Source organism: Alosa alosa, chromosome 15 (assembly GCF_017589495.1).
Source record: "Alosa alosa isolate M-15738 ecotype Scorff River chromosome 15, AALO_Geno_1.1, whole genome shotgun sequence".
NCBI classification, from domain to species: Eukaryota; Metazoa; Chordata; class Actinopteri; order Clupeiformes; family Clupeidae; genus Alosa; species Alosa alosa.
In genome coordinates, this window is record NC_063203.1 from 19,038,754 (window position 1) to 19,061,764 (window position 23,011).

The window sequence follows — 23,011 nt, forward strand, 5'->3', positions numbered from 1 at the left end:
GGTGGGGAGACACTTTTTGATCATAAACAGATGTACTCTACTGGGTGTTACTAAAACCACTGCCGTCCAGCTTGAAGGAAACTCCTGTTTTGTTTACACATTTAGGGCTCATACCAGTGTCCCATAGGAACCACGATTTCCTGCTCTGGTCTCAAGACACACTACAGAGGCACCGCCCTAACTAATATACTAGAATATGCGGGCTGAAGAAAATGTTCTTGTTCAGAGAAAAAAGTACATTTTCATCAGTGGCTTGTATAGCCTACCATGTACTGTAGGTTTAACTCAGCTCAAGCAACACAAGGACAAAAGCTATTTCTGGCACTGAAGGTGGTCAGTTTCGCGCTCAGTGTATTTAATTATTTCAATATATAAGCCGCGCAAGTGTGAAAACACATAGAGAATTTAATGAGTTGGCCTAGTTGATTCGGAAAGCGGATAGTTCAATGGTGAACTGTGTAACACACTGACTAATGTAGGATTACTTATAGTAAGATGAAAGTGAAATTTTAAGGCCTTGGTTGATTCAGGCCACTCACACCACCACCCCTGAGGTCATTCTATTATGTTTGAACTTCAAGAGTAAGAGTGTCTCCAGCAAAAATAAATGAACCTGGTGTGGTGGCTTCCATTTCTTTGGTAGTAGGCACATACATGTCTAATTAAAAATGTCTCGTCTTGTTTCTCACATAGAAGTGGAGAAGTAAAAATATATGGATAGCTTCCAAACTCACAATAAACATCTGCTTTGCACCCACACTAGCCCAATCTACTACACTCCATTATCCCAATAAACAAAGAGCGGCAAACACTAAACCCCCTTTGCTTGGCACTGCTCAGAATAAGCTATATGCAGGTGTTTCAACTATCCTCATGTGGTTAAATCCCCGCTCTACACCTGAGACAGTCAACGCCTATGATACTCATAGTGTAGTCAAAGTTTTAGGATATCGTAACAAAGCCTAATCTGTTAGTTTGGTTGTTTGTGCTGCCCGGCAGCACAAGCTGGTGATTTCACTGTCAAATGATCCCTCTGACGAAGGTGGATGTGACATGGCAGGCGGTTTTGGCTGTGAATGATACCTAACAACCCTCTTGACAGACCAGAGGATAATTTAACTATCAAATGAATCCCCGGGAAATGGAGAAGAGTTACTGGCCTCACGGTCTTTGGTATCTCTACTACTTACACTTAGGGGTCAGGGTTTGTAAAGCTTCACTTTTTTTTGTGCACAGGGAAAAACATAAAGAGGAGTTATTTAAAGAAGCAGGATATTTCCATGATGCATGTGGTATCATGAAAGAATGGTGCCCTGCAGGCGCCTCTAGACAGTTATAAAATAATGCCCTTTCTCTGGTCAGCCTGTAACAAAAGCGAATGGATATTGTATTCATACATTTTATAAATGTTTTCATGAATTATATCAATAGTTTATGAATAGAGTTTGTTTAAAAAGTTGTAAAAAAAAACATTAGTTGTGGATGGTTTAAATTCCAATCCCTATATGACAGACAGACTCAACTTGCAATCATCATCTGAACTCCCGCCTTTACTTTTTTAAGGTCTAAGTTACATTCTAGACAGATTGTTGAGAGGAGAGAGAGAACAAAGTCGCCTTGATTTCAGACTCACATAACTCTCCCTTCTATCTCTAGGCCTGAGGTCTGGAAATTCCAAGACAGCAAATGTTGGTAAAGAATTCTCGACAGGGTTACACAACTGGAGAGGACGGGAAGAACAAAACACTGAGTTTGCATGTGTGAGTGTGAGAGAGAAAGACACAGAGAGAAAAATGAAATCCCCAGTTAAAATAGCTGTGGATTTTGTAGAAGGAAGTAAATGACAGGTTCCCTTTTTTGTGCACGCGTGCTCCCTCTCTCCCTCTTTCTCCGTCTCTCTCTCACACACTCTGTCTCCCTCCCTCTGTTTCTTTCTCTCATGCTGACTAATGACTCTGATAGGAAAATCAGCACAGCTTATCAGAAGTGACTCTTCTTTGTTTCCTCTTTTGTATGGAACCTTAAGCACACCTCAAAATTCAAAACAGGGATACTATAGCATAGAGATGCACCAACACTTCCCAAATAGCATAAAACCACACTCTTAACCAACTATTTAAATAAAAGTTTTAACTACTGTCCAATGTTAACTGCTGAGATACAACTACACATTATCGTCTAATCACTTTAACTCGGATTAGTCCAGATTTAGCATTATTTTGCATTTAACATAGGCTACAGTAGAAATATAAAAATCATCAGTTTTATCATGTGCAGACAGTCAGGTTGACAGTTGAATGGAGAAGGTATGTATTCAGACATAGATAACAACAACCCAGGTTAAGAGTAATGATGTACAAGTGGTGTCAACTATGAAAGAACTGCAACACTCCAAACAAAGAGGACTGACATAGCAATCTTTCAGACATAAACGGTTTAAAACGAAACATTTCCAGACATTTCCAGGAAGAAGTTATTGGACTGACAATTCCTTTGTCAAAATCACTAGCCACCACTATGCATAAAAAAGCACAAATATCTCAGTAAGTTAGATAGGTTTCACAGCTGAGTGGATCATTAAATTAATACATCAATAAAACACATACAATATAATAAACTCCATACTGAAACTGCTTAGTATGATTAATAATCCAGTTCTTTGATAGGCCTATATTTTTTTTGCAAAATTGCACCAATTTGAATTCTGAGAGACACAATTTGTTGAGTACAGCAGATTATTAAGTAATATCAAACAAGTTTTTTTACAGTGACAGGCATGCTCTTGGATTCATCTACAACAGCACACATGGTTTCTTGGCAGTAGTTGGCTGTGGATTGAGGAAAGCACGCACAGCCTCTGCAAACACCTCCTTTATGCCATCTTGGTTAAGAGCCGAGCACTCCAGGTACTTGATGGCCTGGATTTGTCGGGCCAGCGCCTGGCCCTGCTGTAGGGTGACAGTAGTCTGGTTCTGATCCTTCAGCTTCTTCTGGATCTCAGGGTCATTCCGCAGATCCTTCTTGGTGCCCACCAGCAGGATGGGGGTGTTGGGGCAGTGGTGCGTCACCTCGGGGTGCCACTTGTGCTTGACATTCTCATAGGAAGGCGGGCTTGCGATAGAGAAGCAGATGACGAAGACGTTCGTCTGTGGGTAGGAAAGGGTGCGGAGGCGGTCATACTCCTCCTGGCCGGCAGTGTCCCACAAGTTCAGACTAATAGTCCTACTGTCCAAGGTCACCTGGGAGCTGTAGTTGTCAAACACGGTAGGGATGTACTCGCTGGGGAAGGCGTTGGTTGTGTAGGAAATGAGGAGACAAGTTTTTCCGACAGCTCCGTCTCCGACCACCACACACTTTATACTCTGCATGTTGGCACCTTCACTGCTTTATGCACCTGCAGCAGAGGACAGACAGAAGGCATGTCACATACAACGTTTCCAAAGAGTTAGCTGTGGATGTTCATGTTTATAATACTGAATAGTCTGTTTCCAAAATGTTATCTAGATTAGAGATGCTGTTAAATAGATTTTCAGAGTGAGATACCAGTTAAAATCCATCTTGTTCAAAGGTTTAGTGTTCAACTGATGCTGATGGTAAAATTCAAAATAAGCTTAAACGTTCACTAAGAGATGCTGAAACGTGTATAGAAACACAGAGTGCAACATTAGACACCAAAACACTTGGTGGTTGTAATAATTCTCACATTCTATACACAGCAGTCATCTCACACTATTCACACCCCATCTTTGACTGTACTGCCTTCGTCTAGCCTACGTATATTTATAGTGCTGTGGCAAGACCTAGCTATTTTCACTAAGACTACTCTCTCAGAACAGGCGTTAACCGGTATCTGAGTCTTGTGTATTTACTTCTGTATTTATTCAACATTCTGAATCCATGAAGGATAATTGAGCAATCATTACCAGTGTTTAGATGACAAAATAAATGTGTGATTACATCATAGGAAGGTATATTAGTAAATTAAAACATATAGGACTATTCATAAGTCATCTGACTTTTTTTTTCCATAATCCCCACTCCTGTCATAAAACAAATTAAATCACTAGATTAACATGATGCAACGAAACAATGCAGCAACTGATTAGAGAGATTGAGTCTTGACCTTGAACCCAGTTCATACCATCTGGGTAATTTACCCTGGTGGTATATACAAGAATATTGACTATTAATAACCTTTTAAGGATTTACTGGTAGGCTATCTCTTAATGTCCCCATGAGTCACGCGGAACCTATTGCACAGACTTTGCCTATACTTCCCGTTTTCTCAGAGGGAAAGTAGCACGGATATTGACAAAAGGAGATAAGTTACGAAAAGTTTTAAACATTTTAAATCTTTATAAAGATAATCACACTAATGTAGACCTAGTAGTTTTACCCTACACACACACACACACACACACACACACACACACACACACACACACACACAGTAGCCTAAGCTATGTGCAGAATAGCAAAATCATAAATCATGAATCCTACTTGCAGTTGACAGACAGTCAGATAAAACTGTCGGAATCTATGAACCGAGCAGGTTCGTCGAGCGGAAAACAGATGCGCGCGTAAAAAAAAAAAGCAAATATGTAGTGAATTAGAATCACAAAATGTCCAAACAAATGTGTTCTACAATAAATAACACCTTGTCAATAACATATTGCGATATAAACTAAATCTTTTGGAATTCATGACTCACACGAAGTGTTGAAAATCTATGCACTGCGATCACGGTTGAGTTATCAGGGTGGTGACATTCGCCTTGACACAGAAGTAGCGGACCTGTCACTCAACCCATTGCCTTGGCTGCTCTTCTCTGTGCAACTTTAAGTAGCCTCACTACAAACACAAACTCTGTTTAACACAGTAAATAATAAAAGCTCACCAAACATACTCTTTATCCAGCGAAAGCCCTTGGCCAGTCTAGCGTCGTCCAAGTTGAAAAGTAGGAGAGGACGCTTTGAAGGAAGTTAGTGCAGTTCACAAAGAGGAAGTAAAACACAAACAGTTGCCTATATTAGCCCACGCTCAAATGTATTGACTAAGCGGGTTAACTGTTGGGCTGGACTATTTCAACACTGTCAATCCCACCGATGTCTAAAAAGTTCATGTTGAGATCAATCAGCCACAGGCCTAAAGGCCTACGGATCAATAGCCTACCTAAACAGGCTGAATTAGTCTAACCAGTTTAGATTACATTAACCAATACTACTTTTAAATTCAGTTTATTTAAATGATTGTTAAGGTTAGCCTATTCAAACGCAATTTTACACTCCATCTTTCAGATAAAGCTTCAGATAAAATCTTAGCCTACCTATTGCATATAAGATAGGCTATTCAATAATGGCCATGTAGGTTGCTAGTTTTGCGTAGGCCTATACGACCGAGGTGAACTGTAGGTCCCTGGTTTTAGTCAACAGGCCTGATGCATTATAATGCCTCCAGAATTATTTGCAGTGCTTTAGTCAGCGACTTTTAGCAAATTCAGTCGTCTTTGTCCACATTAGGCATGTGTGTTTTAAGTTGGGCTAGCAATATCTGGGAAAATATAGCCTGTTCGTAAATTACACAATTGTAAATAAAGATTTTACATCAGGATGTCGTAGATGGGAGGTGGGGAGAAGTTCATTATTCTGAATATTTAGCACCCATAATTAAATATAGGCCTATGCCGCAGGGTGGCGTCATACTTACGTTCAAATGTGACAATTTCATTGCTTATGTTCTTTCTCCTCCACTACACTAGGAGGTGGTGAAGATAGCAAACTTGAGCAAAGCGCATTCTGCAGTTTTCAGTCAGGACGTTGTGAGATGAAGCGCAGGAGCTGCTGCATCGCGACAGGAGTGGAGGCTGCAGCTTCGTTGACCTGATAAATCTTTGAAAGCTTGTGCTGGAATTGTGTGGACTCATACAAAGGAACAGCTTTTATTTCTTTGGGGAATCTGTATCTTCACATTCCATTCAAGAGGACTTCTGTGAGGTTTCACCATGCAGCGAAAGGACGAACCCAGCTAGGGAACCAAATAGCTCACCGCTGCTAGCTGTCAGCTGGACCAGCCAACAAGCGGCCTCTCGTTACGTTCACATCAAGGGATTTGGCAAGACCCAAGTAAGTAGCAGTGTAAGTTATCTTTTAGGGCATTTGGTTAAACTGGACCTTTTTCTGAGTGTCTTTGTTTGTGATAAATTTTTTTGGTGGTGCTATTTTGCAATCCTTACGGAGTAACGTTAAACCCTGTCCATCGTTATACGTACGTTACGTTTGCTAACCTGGTAGAATTGCTAGATAGATGGAATTCCTGACGCGCTTGTCCTAGACTATTTGAACAGCGAACCACATTGAAAGACGCTTGCTAGGTGATATTGTCGGTGGTGACAGTTCAGTGCAGCGCACGAAAGGTAGTAAACAATTTCGACAAGCTTGGCTAACTGATATTAGAGCACTTTAGCTAGGTATCGAGTAGCAGTACCATCTGTCCCAAAGCGCAATCGTACGTAACGTTAGCGTTTGCTATATGACAAACTGGCTAGACTATGTGGAAAACAGGTGACATCATGAACATACTGGGACTGTTAGTTGACTGGCCTTATGTTATTACATGTTTGAGTCTAATATTAAGTTATTTGCTGCAATAAGGTATCTCCAGAGAGTGTTGACGCGGCAATTGAGGATCTCGGCTATCTCGGTAACGTTTGATATGGAATTCGATATAACATTAGCTAACGTTATAGCCAAGGTAGCTAACGTTAGCTAAAATTCACACGTTAACGTCACCACATATTTTAGCTAACGTTAGAGAGAGATTGGCAAACTTGGCTTGCTTTATATTGCTAACTGGTAGCTCGTCGCCAGCTGTGTGAAAGCTGTAAATTTAAAGGTTTTTTTATACGGGTAAGTACAGGTAACCTTCGTCTGGTCCTTTTACGGTAGTTATTGGGGATTTCGTTTCTAGTCAAATTCTCTCACCGAATCGTGTCGGCGTCGATTGCAACGCAACTAAAATTTCTAACGTTAGTTATCTTTAGCCATGGTATCATGCACATTCATAAAGTGTAAAATTACGCATTGTAACGTTAGGTTAATCACACAATTTGGCTTCGTGCCCGTTTTGCAATATTAGTGGGTGCCTTTCTTTGATTCCTTTCTAACTAAGGGCTAGTTAGTGAGTCCTCACTACCTTGACACATAGGATAAATCAGCAAAGTAAATGTAATAACTCTAAACTTCACTTGCGTTGGGAAACATTAATCAGCCAACAACAGTGTCTTCACCTGTTATGTAATGTATGGGCTAGCCACTCAGATTATTAGCTAACGTTAGTAAGTTCACCTTCCAGTGGTTATAGCCTCTCAACCATAGGATAAACTGTTTAACTTATTGGTTCAAAAGCTTTTGCAGGTTGTTTGTCAGGTAGACTGCGAATCTACATTCCCGTGCGTAACCCTCACAGTGGTGGCTCAAGTTGATACATGTGTCTATCGAGTTGCCAAGTGATGCGTCATGACTTCTATTTGGACTGCCTTTACCATTGGAATTTAAAGTGAGGATAATAAAGCAATGTTCCGCTCCCTGCATTTTTTTCCCGGTCTTTGTTGACATTTTTGCATTCATTCCTCTGCAACAACAAAACAAAACGGGGACGGGGGCTGTTTATCTTTTAATTAGTAAGGGATTGTTTTACAGCTCAGCACTGTTTGAATGTTGTGGGTGGTGATGAGAGCCTGCCAATGAGTGCAATAGCAAGCAGGTGTAATAATGACACAGACAGGAACAAGGCCATGCATGGCTAGAAGATGAGCTGTCAATAAGTAGCCTATATGAGGAACTAATACAGTATTGTGTTTAGCCTTGTTCTACATTATTAAAGGCAAAGTATATGACACAATCATTAGATGTTTTGTCAATGTGAAAGCTGAATGTAAGTCTTGAAGGTAGAATATAAGTTTAATTTTCACTTCATCCTGTTATCATAAACCCTTAATCCACTCTTTTTCTATTTAAATCCAGAAATATCCCCACTATGGATTTCAGCAAATCGGTCACCTTGTGGATTTTCTGTCTATGCCTGCTGGGCAAGAGTTTAATGGAGAAGCAAGGTTCTGTTGATGCTGAACAGCAGCAAAGTGACAGTAGTTTGTCAGGTAAGTGGTCTTTAATTACTTTACTTTAATTACTTTAAGATTTTTAAGCCAATTCGTTATTAGCCATTTATTGTAGTTTAATAAAACCCATTGAAAACTCCAAGTTTTAGTAGACTTGGTATGATCACAAAAACCGTGCTTCATCATGTTGGTGTGAATACAGTTTGAAGTTTGGTTTGTATTTCCGTGCTGTAAGCTATAGACTGTGGAGGGAAAGAAGATGACTAGATATACTAAGAAGAACAATGTAACTTAAACAGCACCTCAACTGTCCGATTTCAAACAGCCTATTTTCTATGCAACTTTAAAAGACTATCTGTGTATAAAAAAACAAGACACTGCTCATCTGATTTTTTTGTTTTTAGGTGTGCTTGTATGCTGGGCATACTGTATACAACTTTCTTACTCTCTATTTAAATACTACTGGGCTGTTGTGACAAGTACATTTCCCAGCTGTGGGGTCAATAAAGTCTTATCTTATCTTATCTTATCTGGTAAGATTTACTGACGTACTGGAGTTCAAACTGACTAATGCATTTACTGTAAATTCTATGCAGACAACAGACTTTACTGAATTTTTGATACTGGTTAGGCTGCTACTGGAAAAAGTGGTTGTTGAGATTGAGAGGTTGACCGTAATTAATTAATCTTCTGTATTTCTTATGATGCCCTCTTGAGCCTGAATTTAAATGTTTTGACTTTGCATGGACTTCCGGACTATATGTCTTATCATATCCTCACCTATAGTTAAGGCAAATAGCCTAATAACCAAACAACACAGGAATTTACCAGTACTTGGCGATGTGGTACTGTATTAACCTGAGCCTGTTTATTATTGACCTGAGCTGTGTTTATTATTGTTGAGTGTTAGACCTGAATATAACAGGGCCCTCAGCCTTATCTGTACTTTACAATTGTGTCTAAATGTTGCAGCGCCGAGAATAGACAGAGTGTGCATCCCCCATTAAACATAGTCCGCTGTGAGATCATAGCACCGTCAAAAATAAGGGGGACAACTGTACTGGGCTATGGTGATTTTGTCCATTCCTCTTTGTACGCTGGGAAAGTGTGTCCACCCCTAATTGAGTCGGTCGGAGTGTGTTTACACAGGATTTCTACTCGGTTGATCGAGACTGGCCAAAATATTTATTAGATTCGTTATTACCTCTTACTGTATCTCCTGCTCTGTGCTTGCACCCTCATACACTTGGTAGGAACCTGAGATGAGTAGAGAGATGCATACAGCCAAGCCCCGTTCACATATGGCAATTCATTGTCGCTTGTGACTTGTCACCTCAAAAGTTCAAAGTAACTAAACGTTAAAACTAAACGTTAAAACTAACTAAACGTTAAAAAAGTATTTTTTCACTAAAACGTTTCACATCATCAGTGGTTATTTCGCCTGCTGAATTACATCTACATTGCATAGTCTCTTGTCGCTAGTCGCCGTATAAGTGAATGGGGCTTCAGTTCAGAGATCTTGCTTCTTACCTTGAATGCTTTTACTTGCTGACTCATGGTTTGGTTAGGCTATGCTCTATTTATGCCACAGCACGGTATGCTACTGTTATTAGGATACCACAACTGGAAAAAAATGTGGACAAAGCAGTGTTCTTTCTCACCATAGTTAATAATTACCATTTGTGATGTTCACTCTGGTGTGTCTGGTCCCTCTGTACAATGTCACAGCGACAGGACATCTTTACATTCTTTTCATTTTACATTTTAGCTTTGGCCATGTTATTCAGAGAGATAAAACTGGAATTATAAAAAGGTCAGTTTCAGTCAAGCTCACACTCCTTTAAAACAGCTTTGCACAGTAGTCATTAGTAAGACGCTCAACATAACAGAGGTGTCCATATTATAGATGCATAGTAAGAATATCTGCCATTGATGTTCAACAAATTAAGTAAGGGCTGAAAAGCAGGATAAAGCTGACATGAAATTCATCTCCATTTACAGACCTAATTGGACAAAACAAATCACCATAGTGTGTTTGTTTTACAACAAGCCACTCTGTTGTTAATTTGATCTGATAAGGTTTTCATTTAATCCGTTTGTTCCATCTTTCATTTTTGTATGTGAATATGGCTGGAAATGTAACCTGTGACATGTTATGAACGTTTTCAAAGTTATTTTCAAATGTGGAGTAATAATGCTTTTTATATACGATGAACAAATCAGTGTTGTGTGCTCAACATCTCATTGCTGGAAGAAAGAAGTGTCATGCAAGGTCTGCTTGATGACGAGAAAGCAGTTGTCTGTAATGAAATGAGTTTAGAATATTTTTGGTTGAAAGGAAATTGATGTTCATTTTATTAAAATAGCCACTGCGCGTCGTTGAGTTTTTTGCCCCTTGCCCTTGTCCCTTAATTCTGTATAACAGGACACCAGTGGCCGTTATCCCTACTTAATTGTCACCCTACCAGCTAATCAGCAAAGAGTACTTCTTCTCTCTGGGTGATAATGTAATATTCACCTATGTGTGTTTCAAATATGTGTAAAGGTCATAATATTCACCTTCAGTTAATCTGGAGGGTACCAACTGAGATGTCAAAAAGTGTGTATGAAATGCATCTGTGTATGCGATTAACCGTCCCATCATGTCCATATAGGTAGCAGAAAACTTGTTTTGTAGGATGTGCAACCTGTACAGCCCTGGGTATATTGCTGTAAAGTAGCAGAGACGTGACCGTACAGCTCTGGAACAAATTAAGAGACCACTGCACATTTTTCTGATGTCATCCTATGGTTGCTGAGACATTCAAATGAGTTGACGGACATATTCAAATTCGTAGGTTAGTGTTACCTACAGTGGCACATGCAAGATAACTCTGGGTCTGGCATATATGAAAACCAACAAGTATTCATTAATTCAGTTATTATCCACCTTCTAAAATAAAATGTTTCTTGCAGTTACATCTACCGAAACTCATGACTATGCTATTGAATAGCCATTAATGACCCTAAATTGGATTTCTGTGAAACAGATTTGCTTAATAGACCCCTTGCATGTTGGAGCTGTGGCACAAGTAGTCGCAGCGTTCGTACAGTAACACATTCGGTTCCAATTGTCCATGGTGACCCAGGCTTGAATCTCTCCTGCTGTCATATCCTGATCCCGCCCCTTCTCTCTCTATCCCCTCTCTTCCTGTCACTTTTCACTAGTTTATCTGAATAAAGGCAAAAAGGCCAAAAATATGCTTAGAATAGACACATTTCATCCAACTCGGCAGTCAGGACATCAAGCAGAGGCTGCAAATTTAGTCTACTGTCGCACCATTTTAATTCACATCTATCCCATAAAACTTAGATCAGATTCTTATGTCGGTTAATCACAGATTTAACCCCTGTAATGGTGCTCAACAAGCGGTCAACCAGTATTAGTAAACCAACATCTCCATTTTCATCCTATGTGTCCCTCTCCCCCAACTATCTCTTTCTGTTGCTCTCTCTTTCTCTGGTAACTCGACAGCTGGTATGGCCTTTTGGGGTCTAAAAATAGTTACAGGCTGATTTTAGTTGATGCTGCTGGTATATTTAACTGGCTCTATGGTTTGTAGTTTGAGCAGTAAATGTCCTCTTGTCTTATTGTGTTTTTTAAGGAATCTCTTGGGACCAGTGTTGGAGCCTTTGAACTTTTTGCTGGAATTTTTATATTATGAGTATCAAACACTTAGTAGTTTTATGCCTAGTTTTTGTTTATTCTGTGGTACTGTTGATATGCTTTATTTTGAGGCGGTTTCCAGATATCTTTCTCATTGACTTAAGCTTAGCTAAGACCAAAATGTATTTTCTTTTAAAGATCACTGCCCACCGGTGACTACTGTACATTGAATTATCAAACACTTTCACATATACTACATTAAAATGATAAAAACTCCTGCTATATACGGTAAGATTAGTTTAGTTATGTTAAGTAGATGCAACAATTGTGAAGGGAAAAAAAGTAATTATTTTAACACAAAGGCCCATAAAAGTTGGCTCATAGCAAATGGAAGACAATACAAATATGTGGATTTAATTGATAATTCTCAACAAATAGAGCCATGTTCTAAGCTCAGAAGTAGGTGTGTGTCTCACACAGCCAGTGGTCGTGTGGCTGGTGTAACCTTGACGGCTATGTGTTAAAAGGACCATCCACAATTCTACTGCTATAACTGAACAGCTGTAATGTTCACACGCTTCTCTTTTTTTAAATGCTGGTTTGGATTCTATCTGCCAAATTTAAAAGCAATTTCTCCATTCATATAGTTTTTTTCTGGTGACAGCAGGCATGTGTTTATATGTAAATGGAAGCATAGTAGGGTTGAACAGTGTGGTTTTGATAGCCAAATAGGGATGCTTGCAGTGTGGCTTTGATAACCAAATAGGGATGCTCCTCGGACATGGCCATTACATACTTTACAATTGATTTATTTAATCAACTAGTTGTTGATTGTTTAGATTGAGTATTGTTGCCAAAGATTTGGAAACATAGACGATTGCAAAACAGTACCGTGGAAAGGTTGACAAAGGGATCACTCTGCAACTGCATTGCTTTTAAATAGTTTAAAATATAGTATTCCACCTTTGGTATTTATGGTTTTGGTTTTGTTTGTCTTACACTCTCTCTCTCACGCTTTCTCCCTCCCTCCCTTCCTCCCTCTCTCTCTCTCTTCCAGAGCTCTGTCGCATTGATAAGCCTCTGTGCAAGGATGTCAATGCCATCCTCAGCTATGAGGCTATCTGCAGCATCCACAAGCAGATGGATGACGATGCCAACGGAAACGTCGACGTGCTGGAAACGGATGGGGTGAGTGCAGCGGCGCAGCCGCACAGCCTTGGCGCGCTCAATAGGTAGAGATCGCCTCCCTGTCAGTCACCTTGACCCTTAGTCAGTCGCGCAGCCGCATGGCCTTGGTGCGCTCAATAGGTAGAGATCGCCTCCCTGTCAGTCACCTTGACCCTTAAGTCAGTCGCGCAGCCGCATGGCCTTGGTGCGCTCAATAGGCAGAGATCGCCTCCCTGTCAGTCACCTTGACCCTTAGTCAGTCGCGCAGCCGCATGGCCTTGGTGCGCTCAATAGGCAGAGATCGCCTCCCTGTCAGTCACGTTGACCCTTAGTCAGTCGCGCAGCCGCATGGCCTTGGTGCGCTCAAGAGACCGTAACCCACCACAGTAACCCACCGCCTCGAAACCACAGAGATCACCTTCCTGTCAGTCAGCTGATCACCTTCCTGCGCAGTTGCACAGTCTTAGCACGCTCAAGAGGCAGTAACCCGCCACCTCGAAACCACAATGTTGAAACCATATAGTCTTCCTGTCAGTCACTTAGACTCCTAGTGTGTGGGAGGCACGTCCTCCAGAAGAAATAATGCACTGCACCAGTTTCATGCATTTACCTGCAACCTCCTGTCCCTTCCAAGTCTCAGTTGCGCTTTATGTGCCTCATCTACAGTAATCCCCGTAAATCCAATAGGATTGAACGGTGTAAGGTTAGCAAGGGATAATGAGATGTCACTTACACCAGTTCTCTTTAATTTGCTTGACTCCTGCTTGGGAGATGTCGTGGCTTTAAACCATAAATGAGATTAAAGGGCCCATTTAGATGTGTGTACACTGTGCTGTGGCAGTTTTGAGGGCTTTGTGTGTGTTATTCTTTGTGTGTGTGTGTGTGTGTGTGTGTGTGTGTGTGAGATGTGTAATGGTTCACCTTTAATCTTCCTTGTGAGGAGGGGGTCCTCCTGTTGGACCTTTTACACCACCACCACCGCCTCCTCCTTCTCCTTTACGGGTGTGACCGAATGCTCTGGCATTCAGAATGCCGGGAAAGGTCAGGGCCGGCCAGAGTGCCACTGTAAGTAATCCGTCTGCAGATGGATAGAGCTGCTGCCACCGTCATCATGCTTCCACTCCTCCGTCAGCCTGGTGCTCCGACCTATTAGCCAAAAGCTAGCGGCTCCTCTGCTCGCTCCCTCCCTCCCTGGTACCGATCTGAGCCGAACGGCTCCTTTTACAGCAGCCTCCGACCGGGCGTAGCATAAGCCGCCATTCCAAGCACACGCCTCCTCAACGCGCGAAAGGATCCAACAGTGGCGGCGAGCCAGTCAGCCCCGTTGAAGTAGCCGTGCACACGCTTCCAAGCTGGGCCCTGACCAATGCAATGCTGCCTCTGTTCACCCCCCCACCACGAACTACACACACACACACACACACACACACACACACACACACACACACACACACACACAACCGCCTACAACAATCTCCCCCGCTGCCAACTGTGAGATTAAATACGCTGACTGCTCTGCAGTGATCTGACAATTCCCAGTTGAGGGAAATCCTCCTTGTTGTGTTTAGTGTGAAGAAGCTTTGGGCCACATACTGTATTGTTGTTCACAATGGGCTGTTGCTGTAGAATTCTTTGATGTAAAGAGGAAAATCTGGCTTCCTTCCTTTGCTTAGGAGTACTTCTCCTAATTCTAATTGGTCAATTGCGAAGGTAGAGTGGTAGGGGCGCATGCTGAGTCCCCTGACATGAGTGACCTTCCTCTTTCCTAGCTTGACCTTTTGCAGAACACAATATTGAATTGTGCAGAAGTCCAGCATAATGTTCAGCTAGTTTTGTGGGCCTAATTTGTTGTGTCTGAAGCAAGACCTTGCTTGTTTTCTAAACAATGCAACACCCCCTTGTGTCATACCATTCAGCACTCTGAAAAGATTTGTATCTTTTCCCTCTTCACAAAATGTCCTTTTATGTTAGCCATTAACTTTTGAACCTTTAAAAATGCAGAAGGAACTTAATATTGCTCCCCAGTATCAACTGGCAATAGCATGTTTAGGCTGTTAAATAATAATAAAGAGACCATGCCATCCAGCAATGTCTCTTTCTTAAAACACAGTGGAAAAACCCTAACCTGACCCTAGCCAGATGAATTTCGCTCCGCCTAGCTCCACTCATCCATCTGGAACCGATCCATTGAAGTGTTGCTTCAGAAGGCTGGGCCTAATCAAAAAATGCTTGCATATGATTGAATAAGCCACTTGTCCGTCATCTATTGACGTACTACTTCAACCACTCACATCAAAGCCAACCCGTGACGCTGATAACAGTCTCACAGTCGCTTCACGCTTATGTCACATCTATGAAACTCCCCCTCCCAAGGCCCTGATTGGCTGTACCATAAAATCGGTTGCAGAAATCAGTCTCAATGGAAGAGGTCCCAGATGGATGTGAGTGAAGCTAGGCGGAGCTAAGCGGAACGAAATTCATCTGGCTAGGGTCAGGTTAGAAAAACCCAGAAGCGTGCTCAAAATGCTGTTTGCATTCAGCAACAGGTAGAAGCATCCTTGGCCATATGAACTTTCCATGAACTCTGCCAAGGCCTTTCCGGAGCACAGCCGGTTATCAATCGGTCCACGCCACCAAGCAAACATGGCCTTTGCCCACTCACTAGTCCAGCAGATTGAAGTTGGTTGATTGGGCTTTCTATTTTGCCCCCCGGCCTCTGCAGTGGCCTATTCAGGAGTCTGTGAGTCTGGCTCACGGTCATGTGTGCTCACTGGTCGTGTACTCTAGTCTAAGGCATTTACTGCCTCTGAAGTTCTAGTGTGTCGTTGAAAATAGAACCTTCTGTGATGTTCGTGTGCTGTTCCTTGTACACATATAAAGGTGGTCTCCGGAGCACTTCAGATATTTCACATGTCTGCCAGACCAGAGGGAGTGCCTATGCGATCGTTACTGTAGGTGTGTGGTTATGCCCAGTGACTTTTACAGCCCCAGGGTCCCTCTGTTAGTTGTGGTTTATTAGGTCAGACCTCAACTACCTCCATTAGCGCTCCCTCACCCAGGACCTGTGACCCGGTTCACGGAGTTCAGGAGTGACTTTAGTGTGTGCGTGTGCGTGTGTGTGTCATGCATACGGAGAGTGCGTGCGTGTGTGTGTCATGCATACGGAGAGTTCACTTCTGAGTGAGTGCGCATGTGTGTGTATGCGCTTATGTGTTTGTGTGAAGGGGATCTTTATTGCTTATAGTTGTAATTCCCCTTTTATAAGTGCTAGCTTAACCAGTAACAGAGATCCCTCTCAGCGGCACAATGTTAGCTAAAATCACAGGAAATGAGTTTGCAGCTGCCGGAGAGGGAAGCGGATGGATGGGCCCCTGCAGATTACCAAAACACATCATGACTCTCTCCCATTTGTGAAGCTTTGCACAACCATGTACATAGATATGACTGACAGCTCAATTTCTCTTCCTCGTCTCTCTCTTTTTCTTTTTCTCTTTCCCTCTCTCTCTCTCTCTCTCTCTTCTTTCAGTTCTTAAGAGAGGACCTGAACTACCATGACCCTAAAGCCAAGCACAACAGTTTCCATGGAGATGACCAGTTCATCAGTGTGGAAGACCTGTGGAATGTGTGGAAAGGCTCGGAAGGTACAGTCCAGTAGCTGTGTGTGTGTGTGTGTGTGTGTGTGTGTGTCTGCCCGCCTGCCCGCCTGCCCCGTCTCCTGCCACGAAGTGAGAATGAGCTGGCCCTCGGGCCAAGCAGGCTGATTGCATCTGTTTGCATAAGAAGGGCTCTGTGGCAGAGAGCACACTCTCTCGGCCAGGACACTTTGTTCCAGCCAGGGTGGCCAGCTCTACAACAGCGCTTCTCCGGTGGCCTTGTGACTTCAATTTTTCTTATTATTCTTTATTTAAGTTTGTTCTTTCATTTGTGATGTTTTTTTTCTGTGATATTTTAGCATGCAGTGATGTTTTTTTTTTTGTTTGTTTGTTTACTTTTCTTTGTTTATTTTTGTTTTCTTCTTTCCTTGGCTGTCTGTCAGTCTGACTGTCTCTGTTTGTCTCTGTTTTTCTTTTCCGTCTCCCAGCTATTTCAATATCCCTTTAATGTCAAGTCTAGCCATTTTATTTACTGTGTCCCATTTCGCTATCACTAATCACTGAGACAGGCCGAGGAAACAGGCCTCATGAGATGTCACTGTAGTGTGGGAAGTTAAGAGCGTGAGGTGGGGGGTCATACTGGCTGCTGTGTGGACAGTGAATGAGTGGCGACATTGAATCTGTCACCACCACAGGGACAGGTACAGATAGGATTGCGTCCAGACTACACACACACACACACACATATACACACACACACGCACACATATATACACACACACACACACACACACACACACACACACACACACACACCTTTCCTCGCTTTCCACTGTTATCTCACATCATGAATTCACAAATTCACACCTCACGATAAGCCCCCTGGCTGAGACTGGCTCCCTCAACGGTTCTTAGTTGCCTACTGCGCTATCTTTTCCCCCTCCTTTGGTTGCACTGGGGTGTGCTGTGCTGCATGTCAGTGAACGCAGAGCTGGCTTATGCTGCCTCTCTCTGTGCGCGCACACGCACATACACACACACACACACACTGAGAGAAACACAGACACAGATAACAAACACATACACTTTTAGTCAGTAACTGTCTAATTTTCTCAGTGTCCTAACTTCTCCTTCACTCTCCCTCTCTTTCTCTTGCTCGCTCTCTCTCTTCCTCCCTTTCTCTCTTTTTCTCCCTCTCTCCCCTTCTCGCTCTCTGGTGTCTCTGATTCACCCTGCATTGCAGTTCTTCCTCCAGCCTTGGCTCTGTAGCTGGGGAGGAAACCAGAGCTGTCCGGGTTTGGCGTACAGGCAACAGCACATTAACAGGCGCAAGGGCCCTCTTCTTGACACCTTGCCAGGCTCCACTCAAATGACTGCATCCTTCACACTATTTTTTTTGACTCGAGGCCAGGGCGTGCCTTTTAAAACGTTGTTATGATAGGAGGATGCCTTCTTGAGTGTCTGATATACACACTTTTAAGCAGTAGACTGCAACTTAACGGCGTCAACTTTGTTAATAGGTTCACATGGGTTTATGTGATGTGATTCACATGGGTTTATGTGACTGTGTGGTCCTTGTGTATGTGTGCCAAACATGAAACTCCTTTACCCTTATTTCTTTACCTTAGCGGGGTGAAAATTTGTAGTTTGATTGCAGAAATACAAGATTGGCAGTCTGGATGCTCATACTCTTATTAGTTTCAATACATGTGGTAGTCTTAATCTTTTCTAATAGGGGACATTTTGACTTTATTCAGAAGGACACTTTTCAGTCTTACTGACTTGTCTTTGACATTTGTCAAGTGCGTTATTATTATGTAAGTATGAAGGCAGGGTGGTTATAAATGAGAGCTGAAAGATTGCCAGCAATTCAAATGAGATTTATTCTGTTGGACCCTATGTAGGTGGGTGTAAAGGTGTCTAATGTTTCATGTTCAATGTATCATGCTGGTCGGACACAAAATCTCCGTTGTAACATGAAGAGTTCTCTTGGGTGCCGTCAGGCCCCACGAAATGGGGCAGCCTTGGCCTACTGGTTAGCACTTCGGACCTGTAACCGGAGGGTTGCCGGTTCGAACCCCGACCAGTAGGCACGGCTGAAGTGCCCTTGAGCAAGGCACCTTACCCCTCACTGCTCCCCGAGCGCCGCTGTTGATGTAGGCAGCTCACTGCGCCGGGATTAGTGTGTGCTTCACCTCACTGTGTGTACACTGTGTGCTGTGTGTGTTTCACTAATCCACGGATTGGGATAAATGCAGAGACCAAATTTCCCTCACAGGATCAAAAGAGTATATATACTTACACTTAAATACTGCAGTGGTATGATGTCACACACTACCCTTAACAGCGTCTCTTTTGCTCCCCAGTGTTCAACTGGACAGTGGACGAGGTGGTGGAGTGGCTCATCACCTATGTGGAACTGCCGCAGTATGAGGAGAGCTTTCGCAAGATGAACTTCAACGGCAGCGCCATGCCCAGGTGACTGACAAATCCTAGCTCCAATTCAACCATACCACAATACAGAAGTGTATCAGTAGCACAATCAGATGTTATGTATCCACATCGAATGACCCGATCATACACCTTGTTTTGGACTTCTTATCAGCCACATTTGGGGCAGTCGTGGCCTACTGGTTAGCACTTCGGACCTGTAACCAGAGGGATAAATGCAGAGACCAAATTTCCCTCACGGGATCAAAAGAGTATACTTATACTTACTTATACATTTGCCCTTGTGGTTGATAAAACAGGCAGGAGTATAGAGAGCATTCGTCCCATACAACCTATGGGACCCTAGCAACCATGTTACTTTTGCACACCCAAATCCAGTGAAGCCTAAGGAACGATATTGCAGGCTCATAATTCTAAATAGTGCTACATACATGTGATGTGTTGGTTTGCAGTCCATAATCCATCTTTGTCTGTGGTTCTCCAGGTTAGCTGTGAAGAATGCCACTCTGACGGTCACGGTCCTGAAGATCTTGGACCGTAACCACGCGCAGAAGCTCCAGCTCAAGTCCTTGGACACGGTCCTTTTCGGACCTCCACTGAGTAAGTCGTATGGTTCTATATTAGCACTTCACTCCTCCTGTAACCATAATCAAGTTAGCAACAGTTAAGTGTGCCGGTTTGTGCTGTAAAAAATATTGTTTGTGCTCTTAAACTTAACGTAATTAAACTTTAAATTTTCTGGCCAGTGATGTCACTCAGCCCCCCATACTTGTTCAAATTTCCCCAAAATAGTCTAAATCGTTTGTGCTACGTTTGTGCCGTTTAAAGTAACATTTGTGCTACTATGTTTTTTAAGATATTCTACATATTTGTTACACGTGTGACGTCATCCAGCCCCCCATTAATGTCTAAATCTTTCCAAAACGGTCTCAATCATTTCTGCTAGGTTTATGCTGATTTGTGTCGTCAAAAGATATATTTGTGCTACTATGTTTTCTAAGTTATTATGGTTTATTTATTACTCGCGTGACGTTACCAGCCCCCCATCAATGTCCAAAACTCACCAAAATGGTCTTAATCGTTTGTGCTATGTTTGTGCTGATTTGTGCCAGTAAAAATAACATTTGTGCAGCTATGTTTTTTAAGTTAACACGCTTTGTTACATGTGTGACGTCATTCAGCCCCTCATCAGTGTCCAAATCTCCTCAAAATAGCTGCATTTGTGCTACGTGCGTGCTGATTTGTGTCATTTAAATAAACGTTTGTAGGGTAGGCTATTATGTAAATTGTCCAGCGCCGACATTTCTCCTACTATGTTTATTACACGTGATACCCAGCCCCAATGTGTTTTCTGTAACTATATTTTTACATTACCAAGTTCTATCTGCTATGCGCATGACATCCATAGACATAATATACATAGACGCCGCATCGACCGCTACTCCCTACTAGCGCTGACGAGACGTGCGGCCGCTATCTTGGATCGGTCATCCACTCCACTCAGTGTAATCTGTTTGGCTGGTGCAATGAGCTGTCAGCGCATTTAATTAATCATACCTCACTGAATACCGAACAGATTTTCACACGTTTTTTTTTGCTGCAAAGGTCATACATGTAGCTATGATACAGGCCACATGGTTTGGCATATTTTAATATTCATAGTGGGTTTAACAGTAATAGAATATTCTGATATATGATAAAGTGACCTGACGTCCGATATTAAAACTGGAAACATAATCCATGTTTGACAGCATAGACAAAACTAGTTTGATACAGATTTAATGAGTTAAATATAGTTCACAGTTGACAGAAAAGTTCCATCAACAGCATTATTCACAGTTCACAGAAAGGTTCCATAAACATTTAAGTGAGATCAGTGCCATTCAGACATCTGAGGGGTATTCCAAGTAGGCCTATGTGGTTTAGTGACCAAACTTGGGTAAATTGACTCAGAATAAGTTGTAAACCTCCCAGTAGAAAAGCTGTATGATACAGGAAACATGGTTGTGTGTATTTTAATATTCATAGTGGGCTTAACAGTAATAGAATATTCTGATATATTATATAGGCTATTATAAAGTGATGACATCCAATAAAAAAACTGGGAACATAACTAATCCACGTTTGACAGCATAGACAAAAACTGGTTTGATACAAGTTTTAATGAGTTAAATTTACAGAAAAAATCCATTAAAGGAGAATTCCGGTGTGATATTGACCTAAAGTGTATTGAAACATGATACCGAGTGTGAACGTATGTCTTATAGCCCATCTCGGCTTGTCCCCTGCACTCCAAAATCTGGCGCTAGTTAGCCGATGCTACCAACAGCTTTTTCAATAGTGGTGCTTCGGCATCGGGCTAGCCATGCAAATAAATCACTGTTTTACACCCATTTACGAGGCTCAATGTATCTCCACACTTCATTGGTAGACTTCCGAGGTCCCTGACATTTAAAACGAGACATTGAAAAAGCACTGGTAGTTTACTTACAAGACGATTTATACAGACAGTATCTTCACGAAGTTTAGCGTTTGCAGCCATCTTGAATTTAGTCACGATAAGTCGAGCAACGAGTAAGAATGAACAGGTATGATAAGGGATCAGATTCCAAAAATAATTCAGTGGAAATGCATGGATTCCAGTTTCTTGCAGCAACTGGAATCCATGCATTTCCACTGAATTATTTTTCGTCCCAAACTGTAGCCTAGCCTACCAAATGTTGTTCCTGATCTGAGCAGAAAACATAAGTGCAAGCAGAGCCCGTTTACGGAGAGCCGGATCACTCCCTATTAACTCCATTGTACTTGCAATATGTTGCAGTTTCGCTAGGGGCGATCACAAATAAGTGCAAAAACAATGGGGGTCTATGGAGCTAGACGGCTAAATTTGTCTCTTTTACCTGGTTGTCGTTGAGAAATTGAAGATTTGATTGTGGTTTCTGCAAGCTCAATATGTATTATAGGTCAAAAGTTGAATGAACGAGTAGTCACGTCCTTTCGATTTCTTACAGGTTGGGTCGTTGTTGCCCACAACACACTAGCTTTCTGCTAATGAATGACGTCATTGACACATTTGAAAGGCTTTTTAGAACAAATAAGTAACTCAAAAAATATAATACTCAGCGGTTAGTATTTTCTCTGCCCCCTCTTTTGACTGCAACATTCGAATTTCTGGGCAAAAAATTATATCCCGAGAAAAGTGGATTTGAGGGGTACAGCTCCATAGGCCTCCATTCATTCTGCACTTATTCTTGAGCGCCCTCATGTGGAACCAGAAAAGGAACTGCAACCAGTTCAGAAACCGGAAGTTTCCCAAGAGTGGCGGTTCTCCCCTTATTAGACATTCTCTGGTGCAAGTCTAACAGAGGTCATAATTTGTCCACCGCTCGAACCCGGCCCTCGAACCCGCCACCTCGACATACACCGGCATGGGAGTCGAACGCTCTAACCACTGAGCTAAAAGCCCAGGCTTCTAACTCAGCGGTTAGAAGCGTTCTTAAGGTTAGGGCTGTGAGGATTTATAAGGGCAACTAGCACGCTAGCTCAGTTCGCCTCCGTTACACTCACCTCCCTAAATCCTCACTCCCATGATCCGGGTCACGGCACCACTGTAACAGAGGTCATAATTCGTCCACCGCTCACGGCCCTCGAACCCGCCACCTCGACACACACCGGCATGGGAGTCGAACGCTCTAACCACTGAGTTAAAAGCCCAGGCTTCCAACTCAGCGGTTAGAAGCGTTAGGGCTGTGAGGATACACAAGGAAGCTGTTTCTTAGGTTTATAGCTATTAATTTAGTCAACTTTATAAAGTGCTAAAAAGGCTACAAATGTAGTTTTAGTTTACCGTCGTATGACTTTAATGTTTAAACATTATTTTGACAAACATACCAATTTAGCCTACCTTCTTGCCCATCTTCAATAACTCCTAGCTTTGCTGTCTCCTTCCTTTCTGTTTTTGCTGTTTGCAAAATCAACGGTGGCCTTGGAGACTTGGGTCAGCAACAAGTAGCCTAAGTGCTGCTTGTGTGCACAATC

The 23,011-nt window shown here is 42.3% G+C and overlaps 2 protein-coding genes across 8 annotated transcripts in view; one reads left to right on the forward strand and one right to left on the reverse strand.

Moving 5' to 3' along the window:
* Positions 1-2,245: 2,245 nt before the first annotated feature.
* LOC125308951 (rho-related GTP-binding protein RhoG-like) lies at positions 2,246-5,763 on the reverse strand. Of its 2 annotated transcripts, XM_048265625.1 has the most exons (3): positions 5,707-5,763; positions 4,898-4,970; positions 2,246-3,394 (listed from the first exon to the last, which is right to left on the reverse strand). In XM_048265625.1, exon 3 carries the CDS (start codon positions 3,366-3,368, stop codon positions 2,793-2,795), a length of 576 nt encoding a protein of 191 aa, XP_048121582.1. In that variant the 5' UTR covers positions 3,369-3,394; positions 4,898-4,970; positions 5,707-5,763; the 3' UTR covers positions 2,246-2,792. The 2 variants fall into 2 exon arrangements, with proteins under 2 accessions (XP_048121582.1, XP_048121581.1); XM_048265624.1 differs by lacking the exon at positions 5,707-5,763 and having other exon boundaries at positions 4,907-4,986.
* A 57-nt stretch (positions 5,764-5,820) lies between these two features.
* Positions 5,821-23,011, forward strand: part of stim1a (stromal interaction molecule 1a) — a 40,899-nt gene continuing 23,708 nt past the window's right edge. Inside the window, exons 1-6 of one of the 6 annotated variants that reach the window (XM_048265616.1) lie at positions 5,821-6,134; positions 8,022-8,155; positions 12,820-12,950; positions 16,456-16,570; positions 18,889-19,000; positions 19,458-19,573. In XM_048265616.1, coding sequence (XP_048121573.1) covers positions 8,035-8,155; positions 12,820-12,950; positions 16,456-16,570; positions 18,889-19,000; positions 19,458-19,573 — 595 coding nt within the window. In that variant the 5' untranslated portion in view covers positions 5,821-6,134; positions 8,022-8,034. Of the gene's footprint in view, positions 6,135-6,342; positions 6,413-8,021; positions 8,156-12,819; positions 12,951-16,455; positions 16,571-18,888; positions 19,001-19,457; positions 19,574-23,011 lie in introns of those variants that run through there. The other 5 variants (XM_048265615.1, XM_048265618.1, XM_048265619.1 and 2 more) reach the window with 5 other exon arrangements.